Raw genomic sequence first — 21,136 nt, forward strand, 5'->3', positions numbered from 1 at the left:
CTGCAGAAAAAGCACTGAATTTGGACAACACGATGATCCACAGTTCAATAGCAACCCACACTGGGTGGGTTAGCATGTTGTGTGAACTCAGCCCTTATGTCATATAACGAGGAGGAAAAGAGTGGATTTTTTGTTATCAACTTTTAAAAAGCAGTTGTTGTTCATTTAGTTGTACATTTAAAGCTTGTGAAAAAATCCGAGCTGTTTGCTACACAATTTGTATATTAAGAATTTCCTCAGTAAATAAAGCAACATCACTACTGTCTCTTGGTTCCTGAATATGTATCGGTTTTACTGAAAAAAATCATTCATAAATTAACAAATACAAAAATGTACAAACACATGGGTAAATAAATGTAATGATACAAAGGATTGCTTTGCTGAAAATTGTGTGTGTTTGAAAACACTAAATATCAGTGCAAAAATGTACCTCTGGCACCTCATAGAAAACATAAAGAGCAAGCTCAAAACAATAGGATTAAAGAAAATTACATATTGTTTGGTGCTATTTTTGACTGTAGGCGTTTGGAAATGCATGGCGGTTGCTCAGCTGGTAAACTCATTCAAGAAGAAGAGCTTTTACAAGAACTAGTGGATTTTAAACAAACGTTTTAGCAAATAAAGACCAACATGGCTCATACAAAAACATATGCATTTTATCATAGCATTCTGCCCCCTAGCAGTGTGAGCTGACAGTGCTGATGGAGATGGGGAGCAGTGGCCTTGTTGAAATTTCAGCTGCCAATGTACAGTTTTTAAAATGATTTTTTAAAACACCATAACATCACATGCGCTTGACAGTTATGCTTTCAACAATTACATTTACTATACAGTATTTGACTTAGCTGATAAGAGTAACAGTGCACATTTTAAAGATATTCCACATTTTTAAAGAGAGGGAAAGAAAGCAACGTGATTGGGAAAAACAAAATAAACCAAAAATCATTGATTAAGAAGAGAAACTGACCCTTTCATGCCAATCTTTAACAAGTGCATTTCTGAGCAGAGGTAATTACTTTTCTTTTTTGAGAAGAGAGGGTGAAGATGGATGGTCCTACAAGCGTAACGTCTGTTCGGATAGATGTTCATGTGATGGTGAATTCAGATAGCTTAAAATACATTCCTCAACTGAAGCACCATAAAATAAAAGTGTTGGTTCCTACCAGCTTTCTGGGGTTAAAAAAATGACGAAGGAAAGGGTGTGTTATCCACATCTGAAAAATGTCAAAATTTAGAAGTCTTTATTGCTATATGTGCCATTAAAGAACAAACAAAAAAAGACACACATTTCTTACCTCTGCAGCAGTCATGAAGGGTTCCCTTATGAAGTATTTTAAAGCACACTTACCAGCATTCTCAAGAGCAGACTTGCTGCCCTTTCATATGGGCTGATAAGGCACACACAATTGTACACACACACACGCACACACACTTTCGTAAATCTTTTGAGACACACAAGAAAATAGGCCTGGTTTGTCGCACCCACAACAGATGTATATGGGGGGTCATACATCCACCGAACCCAGAAAACTAACTGTAAACTATGCAAGTTAAAGCAATTGAAGGCAACAATGCAATAAAAGAAATTAAAGTACTTCTCACTTTAAGTTCTCACAATCTGTGTCTATAAATATATATTAAAGAACAATAAAAGAAGACATTTACCAGAGTTACAGGCCCTAGTAAAAACAAAAACAAAAAGTTTGTACATACAGTATAAACAGATGGGTTGATTTTAAACCAGAATAAAGAAAAACAAACAAACAAAAAGGCACATATCTAAGTTTCAAACGAAAACGAAGTCTGTGAAACTGGATGGAAGATATGGACCAAGCACTTCTGTCTGATGCTCACATTTTTTCCTGAACTAATCACAATGCCCTTCATTCTTTTAACTATGATTTGGAGTCTGGATATATTTATCCCAGTATTTGTACTTGTGCAATGCTTTCTCTGGTTAATAATCATAACCAAGAGCGCTAGCCTACAATTTTAGCCTATATTAGTTCAGTACAGTTTCATTTACACAATAAATATATCAAAATACTATTCATAACCCACCCCCAAGTTACAGGAATCACTGTAGACTTTTTTCCAAAAAGAGATTGAACAATTTGCAAACCTGGACTGAACAGTAAATGTGAGGATAAGAGGGGCACGTGGAGACTTCAACAACCTTTTGGAGAACCTGTCCCTTATGAAGGTGAAGCTGGATGGGAGACATTTTCTCTGCTGTTTTGTTGTGGCTATGGAATATACAGCAGAATCTGATGGATCAGAAAAAAGATCTGGAAAGGCTATGACTATAAAATGTATGAGACTGGTCTTTTATGAATGGCATTCCTATTCCCAAAGCCAGATTCCCCCTCCCTCAATAAGCTCTGCTATGGCTACGATTTCTTAAGCTTCACAACCTATGACAAGGTCCCAATCCTGCTAACAACCACACAAATAGTCCTGAAGAGAATTACTCACATGAGTATCATAATGTGCTGAAGTGTTTGCACAGGTGGCGGCTTACTTGAGTTATCTTAAGTTGTAAACCTTCAGCTTCAGTTTTGAATTGTAAAAGAATTCTTTTTTTAAAAAAAGAAAGGAAAGCAATTTATACAGCTTATTTACACCTACACTTCTTTAAGAAGCGATTCTGTTGTGTGTGTGTATGTATATATATATATATATTTCTTCAAGCAGGTCAATTAAAAAACCAATACAAACACAAATGTAGAAGAATGATATCGTTGTTAGGTAGCAGTTCACCTCCCATTTCGGCAGTTGCCTACAGGATAGCTTCCAGCATCCAGAGTCAAGAAACCAATCGTGTCCTTTGCAGCCAAACTGGTTTTATGAGCAGAAAAGCACATTTGATCACAGTTTGGTGTTGGAGATTGTTTAAGGAAATGGAATGCTGGGACAAAGCAGCAGGTCACACCATTGTTCTTTAAAAAAAGAAATCAAAAAGGAAGTGAAGTCCGAGCTCGCTGCACAGTCTGAGTGGGTCTACAGTCTGATGATCTGTGTGCGTGCTTTAGAGTATTATTTTTCAAAATACTGTGATCCTTCATTAGATACAAGTTTTTTCTTGTCCAGGAAACACCTACAAAACAATGTGTGTTTTTTCCTTCTTTTCACATTCTCTTAGTATTCATTCACCAGAGCCAGCTCTGGCATCAGGTTAACAGTTATGTTTTTATACAAGGCGTCGTATGTAACATTTGGGAAATAGTTCAAGTTATTGAGGCCATCCAATTCTTGCCTCTCTTTGGACTTCCTCAGCAGTGCATACCTATTTGAAAAGAAAAAGGTTGGAGCATTAAGGCCAATGCTGATCAAAATTCATGATGAGAGACCTACTAATAAGAATACACATCCTGGGCATTAATGCTTTCCATTAAGACTAATTGTCTCCGGCCTCTAAATTCATTACAACCAAGTCTAGAAATAATGCTTCTTCATAAGAGATCAGGATCTAAAATAAGCACAGTAAGAAATATTTTTGTGTGCCATTGGACTAGACACTCTCAGATATATTTTAGTAAAAAAAAACAATATTATTTCCTTCCATGCCTTACTTCCTGGGAAAAAGGACTACAAGGCTGCTTAACAACGTCATGTATCCTGTACATATGTGGATAAAAGTTACGTTTTAAAAAATATATACAGTGGTGAGAAAAAGTGAACCCTAGTGATAATTACAGAAATTCCATAGTTTTACCATGATAGCCTTCCTGAATTAAAATCAGTCCTTTTCTAATTATTCAATAGGGTTTATGTTTATGTTAACCAATTCCATGTCTTGTGAAATAAAACAATATATAATTTAGACAAACAATGAGTCATGGTATACTTGAGGGAGCACCTCTCCCTATGTATGATTGCCTGAGACTTGAGATCTGTTGGAGGAGCCCTTCTCCACACTCCACCAACGTGAGACATACACTATGGTAGGACATGGGAGAGGGCTTTCTATGTCGTAGCACCCCGGCTGACTGGCACCAACACTGACTTTATTACGGCACCAAGTAAAGACATGGGTTTTTAACAAAGCATTTACTGGCTAAATTCACCAAGCTTGCACATTGTTTTAACTGTTTTAATTTTTTTTTTACCGCTTTTAAATTCTATACTGCTTTTAGCTTGATTAACAGTTTAATTTGTTTTTAGCTGTGTATATTTATTGTTTTATATTCTTTGTATAATTTTATCTGTACACCACCCTTAGATCCTAATGATATAGGGTGGGATACAAATGTTTTAATAAATAAACGAGTGTACTCCTGGTTGCACCAGGTCAATTAAAATGAATAATGAGAATCAGGTGTTTAAGTAATTAGGTAGATCATCAGGGGTGCGTTTGGAAGGCTCCACCATATAAAAGGATCGGAAACGTTGCAAGTTTGGTCTTCACCATAACGTTGTGTGGAAACGCATCATGCTGCAATCAAAAGACATCTATCAGGACCTTAGAGAAGCAGGTATTGCTGCTCATCAGTCTAGAAAGACTTATGAAACCATTTCAAAGGATTTTTTGTCAGGCAGATGGAGATGGTTCAAGACAACTGTCACTCTACCCAGGAATGGTCATCTTACCAAAATCTCTCCAAGGACAAAGTGGTGCATCATTCAGGAATTCAAAAAGAACCCCAGAGTAACATCCAAGGATCTGCAGGCCACTTTCACCTTGGCTAATGTGAGTGTTCATGGCTCAACAATCAGGGAAAAAAACTGAACAAGAATGGTGTTTATGAGAGAAGAGCCAGGAAGAAACCACTGCTCTCTAAAAAGAACATTGGTGCCTTTTTGAAGTTCACTAAAAATTATATAGATGATCCTCAAGATTTCTGGAACAATGTTCTCTGGATAGATGAGTTGAAGGTAGAACTTTTTGGTTTCAATGAGAAATGTTATGTTTGGTGAAAAACAAACACTGAGTTTGAACAGGGGAACCTCATTCCAACTGTCAACAGTCCCCTATGGAACGCACCTCTGGGGCTGTGGGAGCAAGTGCTGTGATGTTGCACATGCTGTAATGCTAGGGGTTCAATCTGGTTGTCACAATGTCATCAGCTGCCAGCATCTCCATGTGTCATGGGGGTGGTGTAGAAGTCCCCAATTGGAGGTCTTTGGATTACACTATTATTTATTTATTTATCATATTTATACCCTGCTCCTCAGCCAAAAAAGGCTCTCGGAGCAGCTTACACTTAACAAAAAAAAACAGTCCCTGCCCTCACGCTTACAGTCTTACACTAAGGGGTTGGGGTGGGGTGGAGAACTATTATGTTCTCCACCCCATTCTAGCTTTGCATTTATTTAGTTTCCTCCCTTTTTTCCCCAGGCTGATGATGCTATGGATGTAGCAGAATCCCCCTGACATCTCATCTTTGTCTCTGGTGGAAATATGACTATTGGATTTTTCTGTAACAGTTGTAGCTTAGACATATACTGATATGCCTATTCTGTAAGTATAAAAGTGAAGAAAGATTATGAAAAAAGTAAAGAGGGGGGAGAAGAAAGAAGGGAAAAGGAAGATTGTAAAAATGATGCTGGTAATACAAGGGGACCGAATCAGTCTTCTACTTCTCAGTCCATAAAGAGTTCTAAAAAATTCTGTCAGATATTTTGAAATGTATCTTTCTCCCTCTTTTCATGTAAGCTATTTGTTCATGAGCTATGGAGCTGGTGGCTTTCCAGTTTTCCAGTATGGCACGATACATTAGGTTATGAGGGTTTGACCAATACCCCTTTAACTTATTGTAGCTAAACAACTATTTAAATCATGATGGAGAAGCACTGTCACCTGAAAATAGCACAGAAAACAGTTCAAATAATAAGGCTAATACACAATATAATGGAATGTATCAGGAGGCCCTGTGCCTCAAGTGCCTGTCACTAAGGCATGACAGCAAATAAACAATAGCAGTTTAGGGAAGCTAGGTATGCACTGTCCTTTAGCTGATACCATCTCCAGTCTGTTGAAACAGGGGAGGCATAGCTCAGTCTCTTGCCGCTGTGAGATTTTTGACCTTTGGTGCTCCAGAGGAACTGTACAATTTTGCTACCTTACTACAAAATGGTTTTTTAGATCATGCTTCAGATTTCCTAAACGGGAAATTCTTCATGAGGACTTAACACAGCCAAGAGCTTAGGCCCAGAAAAAACTGTTTTCAATGCTCTGGATTCATGCACCAAGTACCTATCTTCCAGCCACAATCAAAAACAAACATCTGGTGTTGGGAGGGGGGAAGGGTTCCAAGACACAATTGCTCTGTTTTTAGAAGTTAAGCCTAATTTCTGGCTGCCAACTGCAACAGCAAAATGAGAGCTGGGAGGTAAAGAGGAAGAAAGTCTTTATCTCATTCCATTAAATGGCTGCTCAAGAAAAAAGGGGAGATTGGAAAGCAGCCCAGAACCTTACATACTGCAGGCTCTTTCTGTGCTTGAGTGTTCAGTTAATTTAGAGTGCACAATGCAGTACCGATTTTTATATTTTATTTATACATTCCTATTATATTAAAAGCACACTTCCAAAAATCTTAGTTACTTCTTTGTTGTCATATCCGGCGTTTATTAACAGCAACTGGCATTTTGCTGCAGCTGTCTCAAAAAAAACTGGTAAGTCACCGAGAGCATTATCTTCTTACAACAGATGTGCAAAATATCCAGGTATCTATCTATGGTGAATGTTGGAAGTCTCTCATCCATACATTTTTAAGATTTCTTTGTCTAGTGGTTAGGACAGCATTCCTAGGCTATATTTTCCAAAACGAAAACATTATTCAATTCTTGATTGTGGTAAGCATTCCTAAAGCAAATAAAATTGTATGAACCTCTTCCAAGTAAAGCTAATGTAGCGGCCTCTAAATATGGCCGATTCTATGCTCCTTGAAAGGGAAGAAACACCAGCAAAAGACTACAGCCACAAAATACCCCATACCTCCAAAACAAGCAAGGATATGGCTACCCCACCCCTGATTGGATTTAAGGAACGTTTATATCCCCATGGAGAACAATGACTAGAATTTAATCACTGCAGTGACTTGGGCCACTGGCATGTTCACACAAACATCTGCTAATCCTAAACTATAGGGAAGAGGTCTGAAGCTGTAAGCCGGAGGGAAGTTTCTAAAAACTGGAGAACAGTAAAAGTAGTGTCTTATTTTATCACTTTTGGAACTTAAGTTTACGAACCCAACTAAGTGAAGCTTGGAATATTCATGTGCCTAATTACAAAAGATTAATGTGCATTAAAAACACACTTCCAAAAATCTTACATTTATGTCTCTACTACTATCCTGTTTTTTGCCTTTGAACTGTGAAAAACATGATACAAAGCTACAAAACCAGCAATGCAAAGGAAAAACTGTTATAAGTCAAGAAGTAGTCACAAATCACTTCTACACGAATAATATATTTGTGATGCAATTTCAAATAAACTCAGATGCACGCACACACACCTCTCTGCCACAGCAAACAGTATCTAACAAACAAGTGCAGAGGTCACTGTAGTAGCTGTAACATTCAATTCTGAGAATCCTATTATAGTCATTTTGTAAGGTATACACAATTGCCTCTGATCTAGATAAGAGATTTTAGGGAGATAGAAATTAATGTCATTTACTCTTGGACACAATTTACTCTTAGCTTCTTCTGTTCAAGCCCCATGTAATGAATGTGTTTTGCAAAATGATGGCATAAATTTATTTCAAAGAGGCTACCTGCAGCTCGTCTGAGGTTAGAAGCTCTATTTTGGACTTTCACAACTCCCATTAATTTCATTGTAGCTGGCACAGGAAAGTTTCTGATTGTCTACATCCTCTGAAGTGGCATTCTTAGAAACATGGTGCCCACCTACTAAAAAGTGGCGGGCTGCTACGGGGGTTGCTTAAAAAGAGGTTAAAGTTTAAATGAGGTTTTAAAAATGGTCAAGGACAACAAAACCAAGACTTTGGACAAGCCTGCCTGTATTCTGTATAAGTACTCAAACTCTGCACTCAGAAGTAATAATGCAGATTGGCATTTATCCAGTTGAAACAGTTGAAGATTTGGCAGCATTCCAAAGGTTTGGGCAAGGACTGGACTGAAGACAAGAATTCCTTTATTGTAGGGACAAGGAAACTGCACATGAAAGAGTGGGTTGGTAGCCTCTCTTTGAAGTTGTTCAATCTGAACTACTCCAACACAAGTTCCTACCATACATACATGAATTTCCACTGGAGACAGAGCAAATCAGCTATATGCTAAAATCATTTTCAACATTGGATGGCTATGCATGGATTTGGATCATTAGAAATCATAGACAATAATGTGTAAACTTATCCCACAAAGTTAAGACCTACATGGATCTCTAAAGATGGCCAGTTTAACAAGCTGAGCTGTACTGCTGGAGAATACAGACAACAGCCTTCCCACATGGTTAAAGGTACTCCAACGGAAGCTTTAAAGACTCATTTGAACTCATCTTGGGCTTTTAAAATTGTAGAATTTTAAGAATTCTGGATGAAAGAGGCTAGCAACTCACATGCACACATCTGAAGTGCTAGGAAGTCTGCAATTTCAAAGCATTTATGATAAAAAAAATCACTTGCCTTCCTAAGAACTGTACTTCACCTCTATGATGATGGGGAATTGACTTGTATTTTCCTGTGTCTCCTTCTGGCCGAGTCACCAAGTAGCCTGCATAGTGCACTCTGGAAGAAGAAGGAAGAGAGGAATCATTCAGCTGCTTTGACTTCAGCATTTTTCAGGACTGTACAAACTGAACAAAAGATTTAACAAGCGAGCACTCCAAAAAATCCAGCTCAACCAAGTGACCGTATTTAAATTATTTTCCATTTTAAGCAGGTTGAGCAGCTGTCCACTGATCACAATTTAAGTAAGAAATGCAATGAGCGATTAAAAAACTAACAAGCACGAGGCACTGGGACATAGCAGTTCACAGCTTTTGTCTAGAGCTATAACTAGTATTTTTTTGGCTGTACATCCCAAAAGGCATACTTTGTAGAATAAAAAGCACACTTTGCAGAAACAAACACTATTCCCAAAATCAATCAAGATTACGCAGAGACGAAGGAGAGGAAACAGTTTAAGATTATATCACAGGTAATGGAAGTTCTTCTTTAGAAGTCACGTGGAAATGGGAACTGCCTAAATGTTACTTCGCAAGACTGGCAGTTGCAGGCACTCAGCCAAGTAACAACAACGGAGAACTAGGCAGAGCCTTCAGGCAGCTTGTACTGCCAGAAGGGTGTGTAATGTGTGCCCAGGAAGATATGTCCCCAGCCCATGAACATTCCTAAGGTAAGCCAGCCAAAAACATCCTGTCACAATTCTACATTATACACTGCAATTTCCACTCTTCGTCTGGTATAGTGTGAATCTGATAGCACATGGGGAGCTATACCAGTTAGAACTTGTGCATAATCTATCCCCACCCCACTCCCTGTATGCAAGGTACCTGTTCCAAAGGTCGTCATCCTCTCCGCCCCAGCCCCAGAAGGCATTTGGAAAGCCATTGATTTTTTTGAACTGTCCCACTGTTAAGCCGCTCACTCCTCCAAAGAACTCGTTGTAAGGGAGGCTATATTTAAAAAAAAGAAGTTTTAGTCAAGGTTGTGGTGAATAGTGCTTATTGAGGGCAGATTTGGCTGCCTGTTCACAGCCTGTCACATAGTGGTTTTTCAGAGTCCATTTTTAGCTATAGCAATGTCTACCTCTATTTCTCTGCATAGTTAGATACCTTAACTTTACAAGTAGGGGACTACAGTTACTTACAGATACATATATTTATCCAGCTTTGCTGCAAAGTGTCTTGGCATCTGCCCACATCCATAATAGTTACGGTCATTTTCAGGTATATGGTCCACATCATGGAAGATCATACAATCCCAGTCCAAGTCCTTCATTGCTTCCCGAAAGCCAACATTGAAGAGCATGGCACGGTTAAAGGGTTGGTTGCCAGCCTGGGAGAGAATCCCAACATGATAATTACATTCACGTTTATTTACAAGAGAGCTTGTATATACTGCCTGTCATGTTGCATTCATATACTTGCAATAGGTGTATTGTGTATGTCTGTTTATTCATTTGCTCAGAACATCGGTTGATATCTTATATTCTGATTAGTTTCACAAAGTGAGAAAGACTTTCCAAAACTAAATTCTGCATTTTGCTAGAGTGAAAACTGAGCTGGCAATGCTCTTCATTTCTGACAGGTCAAACAGATCAAGGCCATACAGGAGGTCCATGGTGGCTTCTAGGGCAAACTTAAAAGGTCAGAGAAATTAGAGGTTGCTATACTTTTCATTTCTCTGGCCTTTTAAGGTTGCCCTAGAAGCTTTACAAGTGACGATTAGATGGCCATGCGAATTGCAAGCTCCTGTGAGGAGCTGGTCCTTTCAGTGCAGCAATAGAAAAGATTGGGAGGCAAGGAGATCCTTTGTGAGTGGACACACTGGGGAAGTGCTATTTTTTTCAGTAGGATAGGAGAGAGGCTCTGCAAAAGAATGCCTATAAAAAATTGTGTTAGCTGGTTCTGGAGCAAACACATGAAAATGCCTTATTCACACCACTGGTCTATCTAGGCCACTACTCTCTGCTCTCATTGGGACTGGTTTCAGGCAAAAGGTCTTTACCAGCCTGGCCAGGGATAGAACCTAGAACTTTATGGATGGCAAATAAAGTGTTCCACTACTTAACAATGTCTTATCAATTGTTTACCAATGTTCTATCCATTATTTAGGGAGAGACCATAGTTAAGTGGAAGAACATATGCTTTATAACTAGGTTCCAGTTATAATCCCAGTCATCTCCAGTTACAGATTTCAGATAGCAGGTGTTCGTAAAAATTTCTGCCTGAGACTCTTGAGAATTCTGGCAATTGTTAACTGCAGCCACACTATGGGCACGATTTGGGTCCTTAATACTGGCCCAATGGACTGGCCCAGTATGTATCTCAGTTTCACAAATAAAAACCAAACCCTACATTGTTAGAAAAACAATGAGTAGTTAAGGATAAGTAAAGTGCTGTTATGTTGCTGTGGCATAGCTCCTTAGAACTAATTTCAGAAAAGACTTGAACAATCCATTCTAAACCTAGAAGGTACACTGAGGATGGGAGGCTCTCCAGATTAAATCCATGTATGTTTTACTTGCAACACTGCTTGAACAGGTTAGGCTTCTCTCAGATCCCATCTGGCTACATAGACTGACCACTTTGGGGTTGTGTCACTTTTCCCCCACCTGGAGACTAGGAACTATAGAGGTCTTGCACAAGCACAAATTTAAGAGTACATATAGTATAGATATATAAAGGAGACTTTCCAATACAATGTTTACCCCGTTTGTCAGGTTTTTATTACTCCAAAATTACTCCAGTTTGTCAGGTTTGCCCATGACAGACATTTTGCCCTATTCTTGCCCACCAACAAATAATATCTGCCTTCTACGTAAACAAAGGGTGTTTCTGAAGAGTGCAACTGTGTCTTTTAAACAGCAACATGGCAAAGATTAGTTAGTTGGGTGTGGCTTCTCCAGTTACTGGGTGGCAAACATAGATATAGGAGGAGTTGCACCTATTAAGTATCTCCGTGTTACATAGCATGAAGAACTGACTTCAAAAGTGATATGATATGGGTAACCGTGGACAAACAGGCAATTTCAGCAGAAACCCATGAGATTATTACAACAGCTTAATCAAGAGAAAAGTATAACGCCTGAAAACAATTTGTTTAGTGATACATGTTAGGAAAGGTTCCACAGAGCCTCCTCCCAAATGGCAAACATCTCCTCTTTCTTCTTCAGATCCATAAAAAACTTTTGGAATTTGAGAGTCAGTGTGGTGTAATGATTAGAGCATTGCACTGGGACTCAGGAGATCTGGGTTCTAGTCCCCACTCGGCTATGAAGCTCACTGGGTGACTTTGGGCCAATCACTGGCTCTCAATCTAGACTTCTTCACAACGTTGTTGTGAGGATAAAATGGAAAGGAGGAGGACAATATTAGGTTTCTTGCAAGAGGAAAAAAGGTAGAATATAAATTGAATTATAAATAAATTACATGATAGGAAGTGTTTGCATTCTCTTCCCCTCCTTATTGTTTTACTATGATTTTATTAGATTGTAAGCCTATGCGGCAGGGTCTTGCTATTTACTGTTTTACTCTGTACAGCACCATGTACATTGATGGTGCTATATAAATAAATAAATAATAATAATAATAATAATAATAATAATAATAATAATAATAAAGGTTGGGGAAAGCTATTCTAGATGCTTTATAGTAGTTCTTGGGTTCCTAATTGCCAGTCACATGAACAGACCACTACCCCACTAAGCACCCGATTTGGAAGGCTTTGCAAGTTGGCAGGTATTAACTAAGTCACACACTGGGCACACTTTGGGGATTTAATTTAATATTGTTGTGCAACAACTCTATGGAAAAAGCAATTAACTGTCTCTCTTACACAACATAATCCTGTAAAGAAAAAAATTGCCACTCCATCTTATTTCCACTGGAGAGGAATTAACCTTGGGAACAAAAACAATATATACAAATTTACTTACTTGCTCAATAACATAAAATGCAAACTGTAAATGTTGGTGTTGCAGCATTGGAATAAGGTGCCTAAAGAGGACCGGCAGATGCTCATAACGATTGCGGAACGGAATAAGGATTGCTACCTAGAGGGACAAAATTACCATTAGCTCTTCTGAGATCTTGGGAGCAACCTAACCCTAAGCAATTCACAAGCTACCAATGCAAGATACCAAGTACGTGACAGTCATATGGATATAATCTTTTAAGAATAAAATCAGTAAGAATGGCAACTGGCTGGTCCAAACATCCTCTACCATATCTTAGGAAATTAAACTAGGATTTCATAAAGCCCTTTTCTAGGATTTTAGATTCAGTTATATAGTCAGAGCTAGAAGTTCTATCTAAACAGGGATTTCAGAATGCTCAGGACAAGTCCAGGCAGCTCGAATTTACAAGGAAGGATGGACTCAACATATTCGAGTCTTGTACACACCAATGAGAAGCCTCAGCCTTGACAATTACCTATTACTGACATGGACCAGGAGGCCAGATTCCTAGCCTCCTGCGGGAGTAGTACACAACCTGAGGAAGTAGTATCTGGCTTGATCTGGATCATTCCTTGGGCTCCCAGGAGTATGCAAGACTGGGAGTTCAGGAAGTTTATATAAGGATGCACCATATAGATTTCACAAGCAGATTTACCAACTTCTTTTACAATCTGTTAGATGCTTTTATTTTGAAATGTTCCTTTCTACCCTTTGGACTAACAATGGTTTTCACTATTCCTGTCAGAGCCCCATCTGTGTTTTGGAGACAAGTCTTATTCACTTGGTAGGACATATAATCAGGGTACTGGAAGAATATGGCTCCATGAAGGTGAAATTCATGGAAATTATGACAGCTGAGACATTCTGACTGCATTGTATGAAAATCTGTAAAATGAACTCCGAAGAATCCACCTAAAAGCTCTTCAGGGATCTACAAATTTTGGCTTGGCTTACTACCCAACATTACTTGTAGTCACCATCAATCTGGCCTAATGTATCCTCTAACACACAAGGAAGGCTTAGGAGAGATGTATGGTGTTCTTTTATCTGTACAATGAATGGAGAAGATAAGACCAGTGGGAGATCCTTCGGCTGCTTGGAAATGGCTCCTTTCAAAATGGTAGCTTTTAAAATGAAGATCTAAATCCCTTAATTACGCAAATCCATGGTTTCCCTTAGGATTTAGCAGTATTATTTGTAGAAGATAAGCAGTGTGTGTGAACTGCCCAGAGAGATTTGGCTATTGGGTGGCATAGAAATGAAATCTATCAATCAATTTTCCTTCTCTCCAACTTACTTTCCAACGAGGCAGGCAGTCTTTAGGCTTCCAGTGTCCTCCTACTTTGATAGTAGAGTCTCGAGAGAAGAACTGGTGAATCTCCTCCATACTAATTTCACTCATATTTACATCAATAGGGCCCTCTGTGTACACAATCAAACAGCAGAAGGTGAGAAACAAGCATAGCTCTGACTAAGAATATGTATCTTGCAATTACTGATCTTCCTTACCACATTACATTGCAGTCTGTTTCAATTCTTACAGTTTGTCATCAGCAATTGATTTTCAGTTCCCTTTCAAAGCTCTACCATTTTAGATCTTGCTTTCTGAAGTACAGTGCAAGGGCAAACAACGCTACAAATTATGAAGGGGTACCATGGCCTTTCAAACAAAGCTGGAAGGATCAACTCCTTACAACTGTTTGCATTAAGACTTGGGGGCCTCCTAGGTCAAAACAGCAGAGGCAACAGCGCATGGGGCACTTCACCTAGGGGGTAAGGAAGCACAAGCATTTGCCCCTTGCTTCAGAACCCCCACCCTGAGGGGGTGGCAAGATTCAGGGAAGATGGCAGCATCACTCCCTCATTGTGAACACTACCCCATGTGGCAGGGAGTGTGAAAGAGGAAAATGAAAATGTGCACATGCAGCTCACATAACTGTGCTGTATTTCCTGATCTGCCAATCTTGCCAGGGGGCAACTGCTACTCAATGAGCAAGCAACTGGCAAATGTAAAGGCTAGGCCAAAGTATCCTGTGTTTATGTGATCATACAATGAGGCAAATATAGAAACTAGTACCTTCACCAAGCTCTATGTTAAGGTTTGGAAACTTCATAAGAACATTAGAAGAGCCTTGCAGGATCAGAGCAAAGATCCATCTAGTTCAGCATTCTGTTCACACAGGGACAGGAAATCCACAAGCAGGATATGAGTGCAAGAGCAACCTCCTTCCTGTCTACGTTCCCCAGCATAGTCATCAGGACTAGTAGCCATTGATAGCCTTATCCTTTATCAATTTGTTCAATACCCTTTTAAAGGCATCTAAATTGGTGGCCATCACTACATCTTGTGGTAGTGAATCCCAAGGTTTAACTATGCACAGTCTGTCCTAAATCTGCCACCAATCAGTTTCATGGATTGTTTCCCTATTCACTTTTTCCACACCATACATAATTTTGTACATCTCTATCAAGTCTCCCCTTACTCGCCGTTTTCTTAGCTAAACAATCCCAGATTTGCTGTAGCCACTTATCATTTTAGTTGCCCTTTTCTCCCCTTTTCTCAACTCTACAATATCCTCTTTTAGATGCAATGCCCAGAACTTTACACAGTATTCCAAGGGTGGTAGCACCACAGATTTTTATAAGGGGAGTATGATCTCAGCAGTTTTCTTTTCAATTTCTTTCCAATTATGCCTAACACGTTATGTGCCTTTTTCACAGCAGTATTACTGATGGAGATGGGTCTGTAGCAACATACAACCAATGCTTCTATTCTTGTTATAGAATTGTGGCCATGCATATCTCAGTGATTGTCTTTACCTGCTCTCCCTCTGGCTGGCTTTATGCTCTTTTTATACCCTCTTCCCCAAAAGAGAAAGTACTGTTTAAACCTTGAAAAAAAATTAAATTTAACTGGAATTAAATGAAACTTAGCTGGGAAATGAAACTACTAAGCCTGACTTTATTACCTTGCCTCTGCAAGCCTCAAACTTTCTCTCTCTCTCTCTCTCTCTCTGTGTGTGTGTGTGTGTGTGCGTGTGTGTGTGTGTGTGTGTGTGTGAGAGAGAGAGAGAGAGAGAGAATGGCCTCTGTCTGTCTGTCTGTCTGTCTGTCTGTCTATCTGTCTGTCTTTTTCTCTCTACAACAGTGTTGTGGTTGGATCTGAATCTATCAATAAAACCAACTCCATACATGGGACCACACTGCCTTATCACTGGACTGGAAAATAGTTAAAATCTTATCAAAGAATAAAGGAACATCCACATATGGATGGAAAATAAGGGCTTTCATACTTACTACTAGCAACTATGAATAATAATGAAGACTTCAAAGGAAAACCAAGATAAAGAATAACCTCCTTCTTACCCATCTACTTGATCTTGGATTCAATACTGACTGCAAGGCATGATGGGAAAGAAAAGCATACATTCACATAAGTTACAACGGTACTCACTCATAGAAGGGAGTCTTTCGGGGCAGGTATGGTTTGGAAAGTAGGTAAAATCTTCAGGAAGAAAAGTTGTGGTTTGCAGAAAGGTTTCATTGTGGTTCAAATCAAGAGGATAATCTGGAGAGAAGAGAGAAAAGAAGAGTTCTGCTTAGGCTATAGTGTTTACAGTCATTTCCCTTCATTACCAATAACTGCTGCTAATCAACATTTTTTTCACATTTATAGTGCTACACAGTTCAAACAAGCATTTTCATACAATTTCATTCCATTTTAAAAAAAATATTATGGAATTAAGGGGCTAAAAACCTATAAAGCCACACAGTTCTCCCACAGAAGCAATCGAGTTTTCACCTAATGCATTTGAGAAATTCTAGTCACTTTCTAAAATCTACCATGCTGTATCCCTCATATTTTGTACATCAGTGCCATGAAAGACAAAATATTCTTATTATGAAAAATGGGAAATATAGACAGAGTGAATATGGGCTGTTCAAACTAAAAGGTAACACTTCTGCTGCCAAAGCCCCACCAACTCATCAATAATCTGTTGACTTAATCCTAATCTGTCTTAATATACTGAGGAAGCTTTCATACACCCCAAACTGGACTCTTTTGCTCACTACAACCAGAGTTTAAGATTCTATAAGGCAGCAACAAGTACCTGGCCCAAACAAGTAATCTACCCTACAGGAAGCTGCACTCCATCCGTCATCAGTGCAAATTATGATGCTATCGTCACAATGATTTTCATGTGGTTCACAAGCATAGATACAGCCTCTTTCCCCACTGCCTAGCTCCACTCAGTCAGTGCTTTACCCATGCTCACTGCTCAAACACTATACGTTCTGTGACAAATGTGAACAATTTATTCTACCCAGTTACAAATATTTACATAAGCACTAATTATAAAAATGCTTTAAGTGACGGGTGCACTTCCTTGCATTTGCAATGCAGAATTCACTGGCCTCAAGCTAGCAAATTAAGTCTGTAAAGACATGCAGAATTTACAAGACAGATATTGTTACCCTTCTTCACTCCAACTCATGCCATTAATGGAGTTAAGCAGTCATAAGGTATAATAACTGCAGCAGCTTATTCATACCCCAGTGTAAGGGAGGGCAATATAGAATTGCAAATAGATGACAGCCAAGTGCATTCCATTAGCACCTAGATGAGCCAGTTTATCATGCCTACTTGTTAATGTCATAGCAATATTTATTCCTATTTATCTCAGGCAAGTAGCAGATACAGTATTTATTTTACTATTTTGTTCTACTCTTAAACCTTTTTAAGAAGATTACTATATTCTAAATGCCTGCCAGTTTGGATAAAAAAAATTATTTGGACAATAATCACTTCAGTTCATGAACTTCCTGTTCTTCGTACATTAAAAGCTATTATAGAAGTAAAAATTAATCACTTTCAATACCCATTAATAGCTTTTCTATTCCACTTCAGATGCCACTGCTGCACTCTTATTAGTGGGGCGATAATTTAATGGGCAAATACGTTGATCTTTGTGAAGATATCAGATATGCAAGAATGACTAGGAAAGTTGTTGATGTGGAAGCGATGTAACTGAAGATAAGGCTAAGTCCGGGCACCTCAGGTTCAAATCCTCCACTATCAAGGACTCTGGGTTTCCTTGATAAAGTTGCTATCTAAGCTTAAATTGGGTGGGTTTGCAAGATCACAGGGATAAAAGAAGCCATCGTGGCTTTTCCTCCGCCCCTATGGATGCTGCATGCGCGCCTGTTGTTTACAAAATTACCCGTACTACATCATGGGTTGGCATGTCATCTGAAACTGGCAAAGCAGGAATGGCTTCATACCCACCCTACAACCCATGACATGCAGCAAATAGCACACCAACCCATGCTGCAGTATGCATAATTACGTAAACTACAGGCATGCAAGCAATACCAGCGGGGACAGGCTTAGAAGGCATGATGGCTCTTCTTACCTCCACAATCATGCTAACCCAGTGCTTATCTCAGAGTTAGTCCAAAGATAACAAGATTAAGAATGGTGAAATGCTTCACATACCAGAAAATGCTAGAGAGACCAGTAATAGTAGCAGCAGAAGCATCTCTGGATGGAGTATAGTTATCATGATATTCTTTCCACAAATATCATACATCTTCACTCTATTCATTTGTTACTATACATTGCAGTTCCACCACTCATATAAAGTTTAGTTTGTTTGTTCCTCTTCCATAGGCAGAAAGAGGAAAAGGTTAAAGGGGTTCATTCAAATGCACCTGAATAACCATCTATACCCTAACAGTAAATAATCCTTTGACAACTGCCTATGCTGGATGCCAAATTTCATAACCCATTTCTCAAACCATCTATAAATAGTATTAGGAAAAACTGAGAAAATTGGAATTTCCAAAGAGGACTGGGTTGGTTGTGTAATCTGAAAGAGTGTGACACATTTTCAAAGGTCATATTCAGAGGCCAGTCTGAGTGTTACAGAGCAGGGATCTGAAAGGATTCCCTCTACCTGGGTGTGGTAGGTTAGAGGGAAATTAAGCAACACTATTGTAGGACACAGTACTTAACAAATGAGACCAAGCAGATATTGCAATCAAGGGTTGTTTGTCAACACATCCCTTTATTGGGAGGGGCTGTTGCACAGTGGTAGAAAACGTGCCATGCAGAAGGTTCCAAATTCAATCCTGGTATCTCAAGGTACCGCTAAGAAAAACTCCTGCCTGAAACCCTGGAGTGCCACTGCCAGTCAGTTCCAACAATACTGGGCTAGACAGACCAGTGGTCTGACTAAGTATAAGGGATCTTCCTATGTTTGTTCCTAGCACTGAGAAAGGACAGTTTCTATGAAAGTATATCTACCTATTTTGGGGTTTAATATCCACAAATAGCAGTTAGAACACCAAGGCAATACCATTAATTCCTGTTCATAACATACACATGGCCAAGTACTTTACAGACATGCAAGACAAACAGAAGGTATGGTGTGTGTTCCTTTGTGTCTAGTGCAGACATAATGAACCTTTCCCTTCCCTACACTTGCTCAGCATCCTAGGAATGTTGTGAAACTGAGGTTTGTTAGATTTCAGCATTAGGCAAAAATGCAGGTTGCTTACCTGTAACTGTAGTTCTTCGAGTGGTCATCTATGCATTCACACATATGGGCTTTGCGCCTGCGCAGAGACCGAACCGGAACCTTCTATAGCTTAGGGAAATGTTTTTGGCGGGAACCCCTCCTCCACGCTACCGCGCATGTCCATGGGGTTCCCGCCCTTACCTCAGTTTACAGGAGTCCGACATTGTGCCCCCATAAACATGAGTGTAAATTCAATAAAGTACATTCCACATACAACTGTGTCATTTGTAAGTTTCACACCACCAAGTGGGGATGGTGGGTGGGTTGTGTGAATGCATAGATGACCACTCGAAGAACTACAGTTACAGGTAAACAACCTGCATTTCTTCATCGTGGTCTCTATGCATCACACATATGGGCGAGTAGCAAGCTGACATACCTTGGAGGTGGGTTGGTGCATCATCTCAGGATCTCTGACAACACTGTCCTCCCAAATGAGCAGTCTTGTCTTGCATGGGTGTCCAAACTGTAGTGTTTAACAAACGTGGACAGAGTGGACCACGTTGCGGCTCTACAAACATCTGTCAATGGAACACCTCTGCTGAAAGCAACAGATGTTGAGACGGCTCTAGTAGAATGAGCTGTCACAGGCTTTAAGAGGTCTAATTTAGAGATAGAGTAGGCAAGTTCAATTGTTTCCACAATCCAGCGCGATAACCGTTGGCATGACACAGGGAGTCCCTTAGAAGGCTCTCCATAACAAACAAACAACTGATTTGTTTTCCTAAAATCCTCTGTTCTAGCTTTGTAAAAGGCAAGAGCTCTCCTTACATCCAGTGTATGTAACGAAGACTCGACAGGTGTTGTAGGATTCGGGAAGAAAGCAGGCAGAGTGATATGCTGGGACAGATGAAAAGTTGACACTACCTTAGGCAGGAAGGCAGGGTCTGTGCGTAACACAACCTTATCCTTGTGAAAAATAGTGTAAGGAGCATCTATCCTAAGCGCTCTAAGCTCACTTGCACGTCTAGCCGATGTGATGGCCACTAAGAAGACAGTCTTGAATGTCAGAAACCTAAGGTCTGTTGAGGCCATGGGCTCGAAGGGTTTCCCTGTCAGCGATTGTAATACAACTGACAGGCTCTATGGCGGAACGATACACTTTACTGTCGGTATCGTATTCTTAAGTCCCGTTAGGAATTTTCTGGCTGTTGGATGTGTAAAGGGTGAAAAACCATCCATGCCACGATGATAGGCCGTAATAGCAGCTAAGTGGACTCTGATTCAGGTGAGTTTGAGTCCCTGCTGATAAAGCGTCAATAAGTATTGAAGAATCAATGATATAGGGCAAGCTTCTGATGGTTGATTATTCTCTAAGGCAAACTTTTGGAATCTTTGCCACTTTGCTGCGTAAGACTTCCTTGTTGAAGGTTTTAGTGATGCTAATAAAATATGGTCTACAGTTAACTTTTTGGTACGAGGGGAGGAGTGGATGTTATCCTCCACGCGGTCATCTTGAGGGTCGACAGATTTGCGTGTCGAACCCTGCCCTGGTGTCGAGACAGCAGCGTCGGTATCGAGGGGAGTCTGATGTAATTCCCGCTCGACAATCGAAGGGCGTGGGAGAACCACGTCTGTCGAGGCCACCATGGTGTGATGAGGATGCAATCCGACCTGTCCGTCTGAATCTTGGCTAGTACCTTCGTTAACAGCGGAAAAGGTGGGAAGATGTAAAGAAGATTTCCTCTCCAAGTTCTGGTGAAAGCGTCTCCTAGAGAGTGCCTTCCCCTTCCTGCTCTGCTGCAGAACTTGCAACAAGCTGCGTTTTCTTCGGTAGCGAAGACATCGACAGCAGGGCGGCCCCAGTACCGAAAGAGATCGTCCCTGACTTCGGTATCGAGCTCCCGCTCGTGGTCGACATGGAAGGACCTGCTGAGGGAGTCTGCAACAGTGTTCTCCTTCCCCGCTACATGGATTGCAGTCAGGTAAGTTTTTCTTTTTATGCACCAGTTCCAAATTCTGAGCGCCGA

The 21,136-nt window shown here is 39.9% G+C and overlaps 1 protein-coding gene across 1 annotated transcript in view; it reads right to left on the reverse strand.

The window, feature by feature from the left end:
* Positions 1-271: 271 nt before the first annotated feature.
* The window catches only part of B4GALT5 (beta-1,4-galactosyltransferase 5), a 78,520-nt gene continuing 57,655 nt past the window's right edge, over positions 272-21,136 (reverse strand). Inside the window, exons 3-9 of the mRNA XM_063146118.1 lie at positions 16,040-16,153; positions 13,883-14,007; positions 12,565-12,681; positions 9,775-9,962; positions 9,458-9,580; positions 8,589-8,690; positions 272-3,286 (exon numbers count right to left, since the gene is read on the reverse strand). Of these exons, the coding sequence (XP_063002188.1) occupies positions 3,139-3,286; positions 8,589-8,690; positions 9,458-9,580; positions 9,775-9,962; positions 12,565-12,681; positions 13,883-14,007; positions 16,040-16,153 (917 nt within the window). The 3' untranslated portion in view covers positions 272-3,138. The remainder of the gene's footprint in view (positions 3,287-8,588; positions 8,691-9,457; positions 9,581-9,774; positions 9,963-12,564; positions 12,682-13,882; positions 14,008-16,039; positions 16,154-21,136) is intronic.

The sequence above is a fragment of the Elgaria multicarinata genome, chromosome 1 (genome assembly GCF_023053635.1).
Source record: "Elgaria multicarinata webbii isolate HBS135686 ecotype San Diego chromosome 1, rElgMul1.1.pri, whole genome shotgun sequence".
NCBI lineage: Eukaryota > Metazoa > Chordata > Lepidosauria > Squamata > Anguidae > Elgaria > Elgaria multicarinata.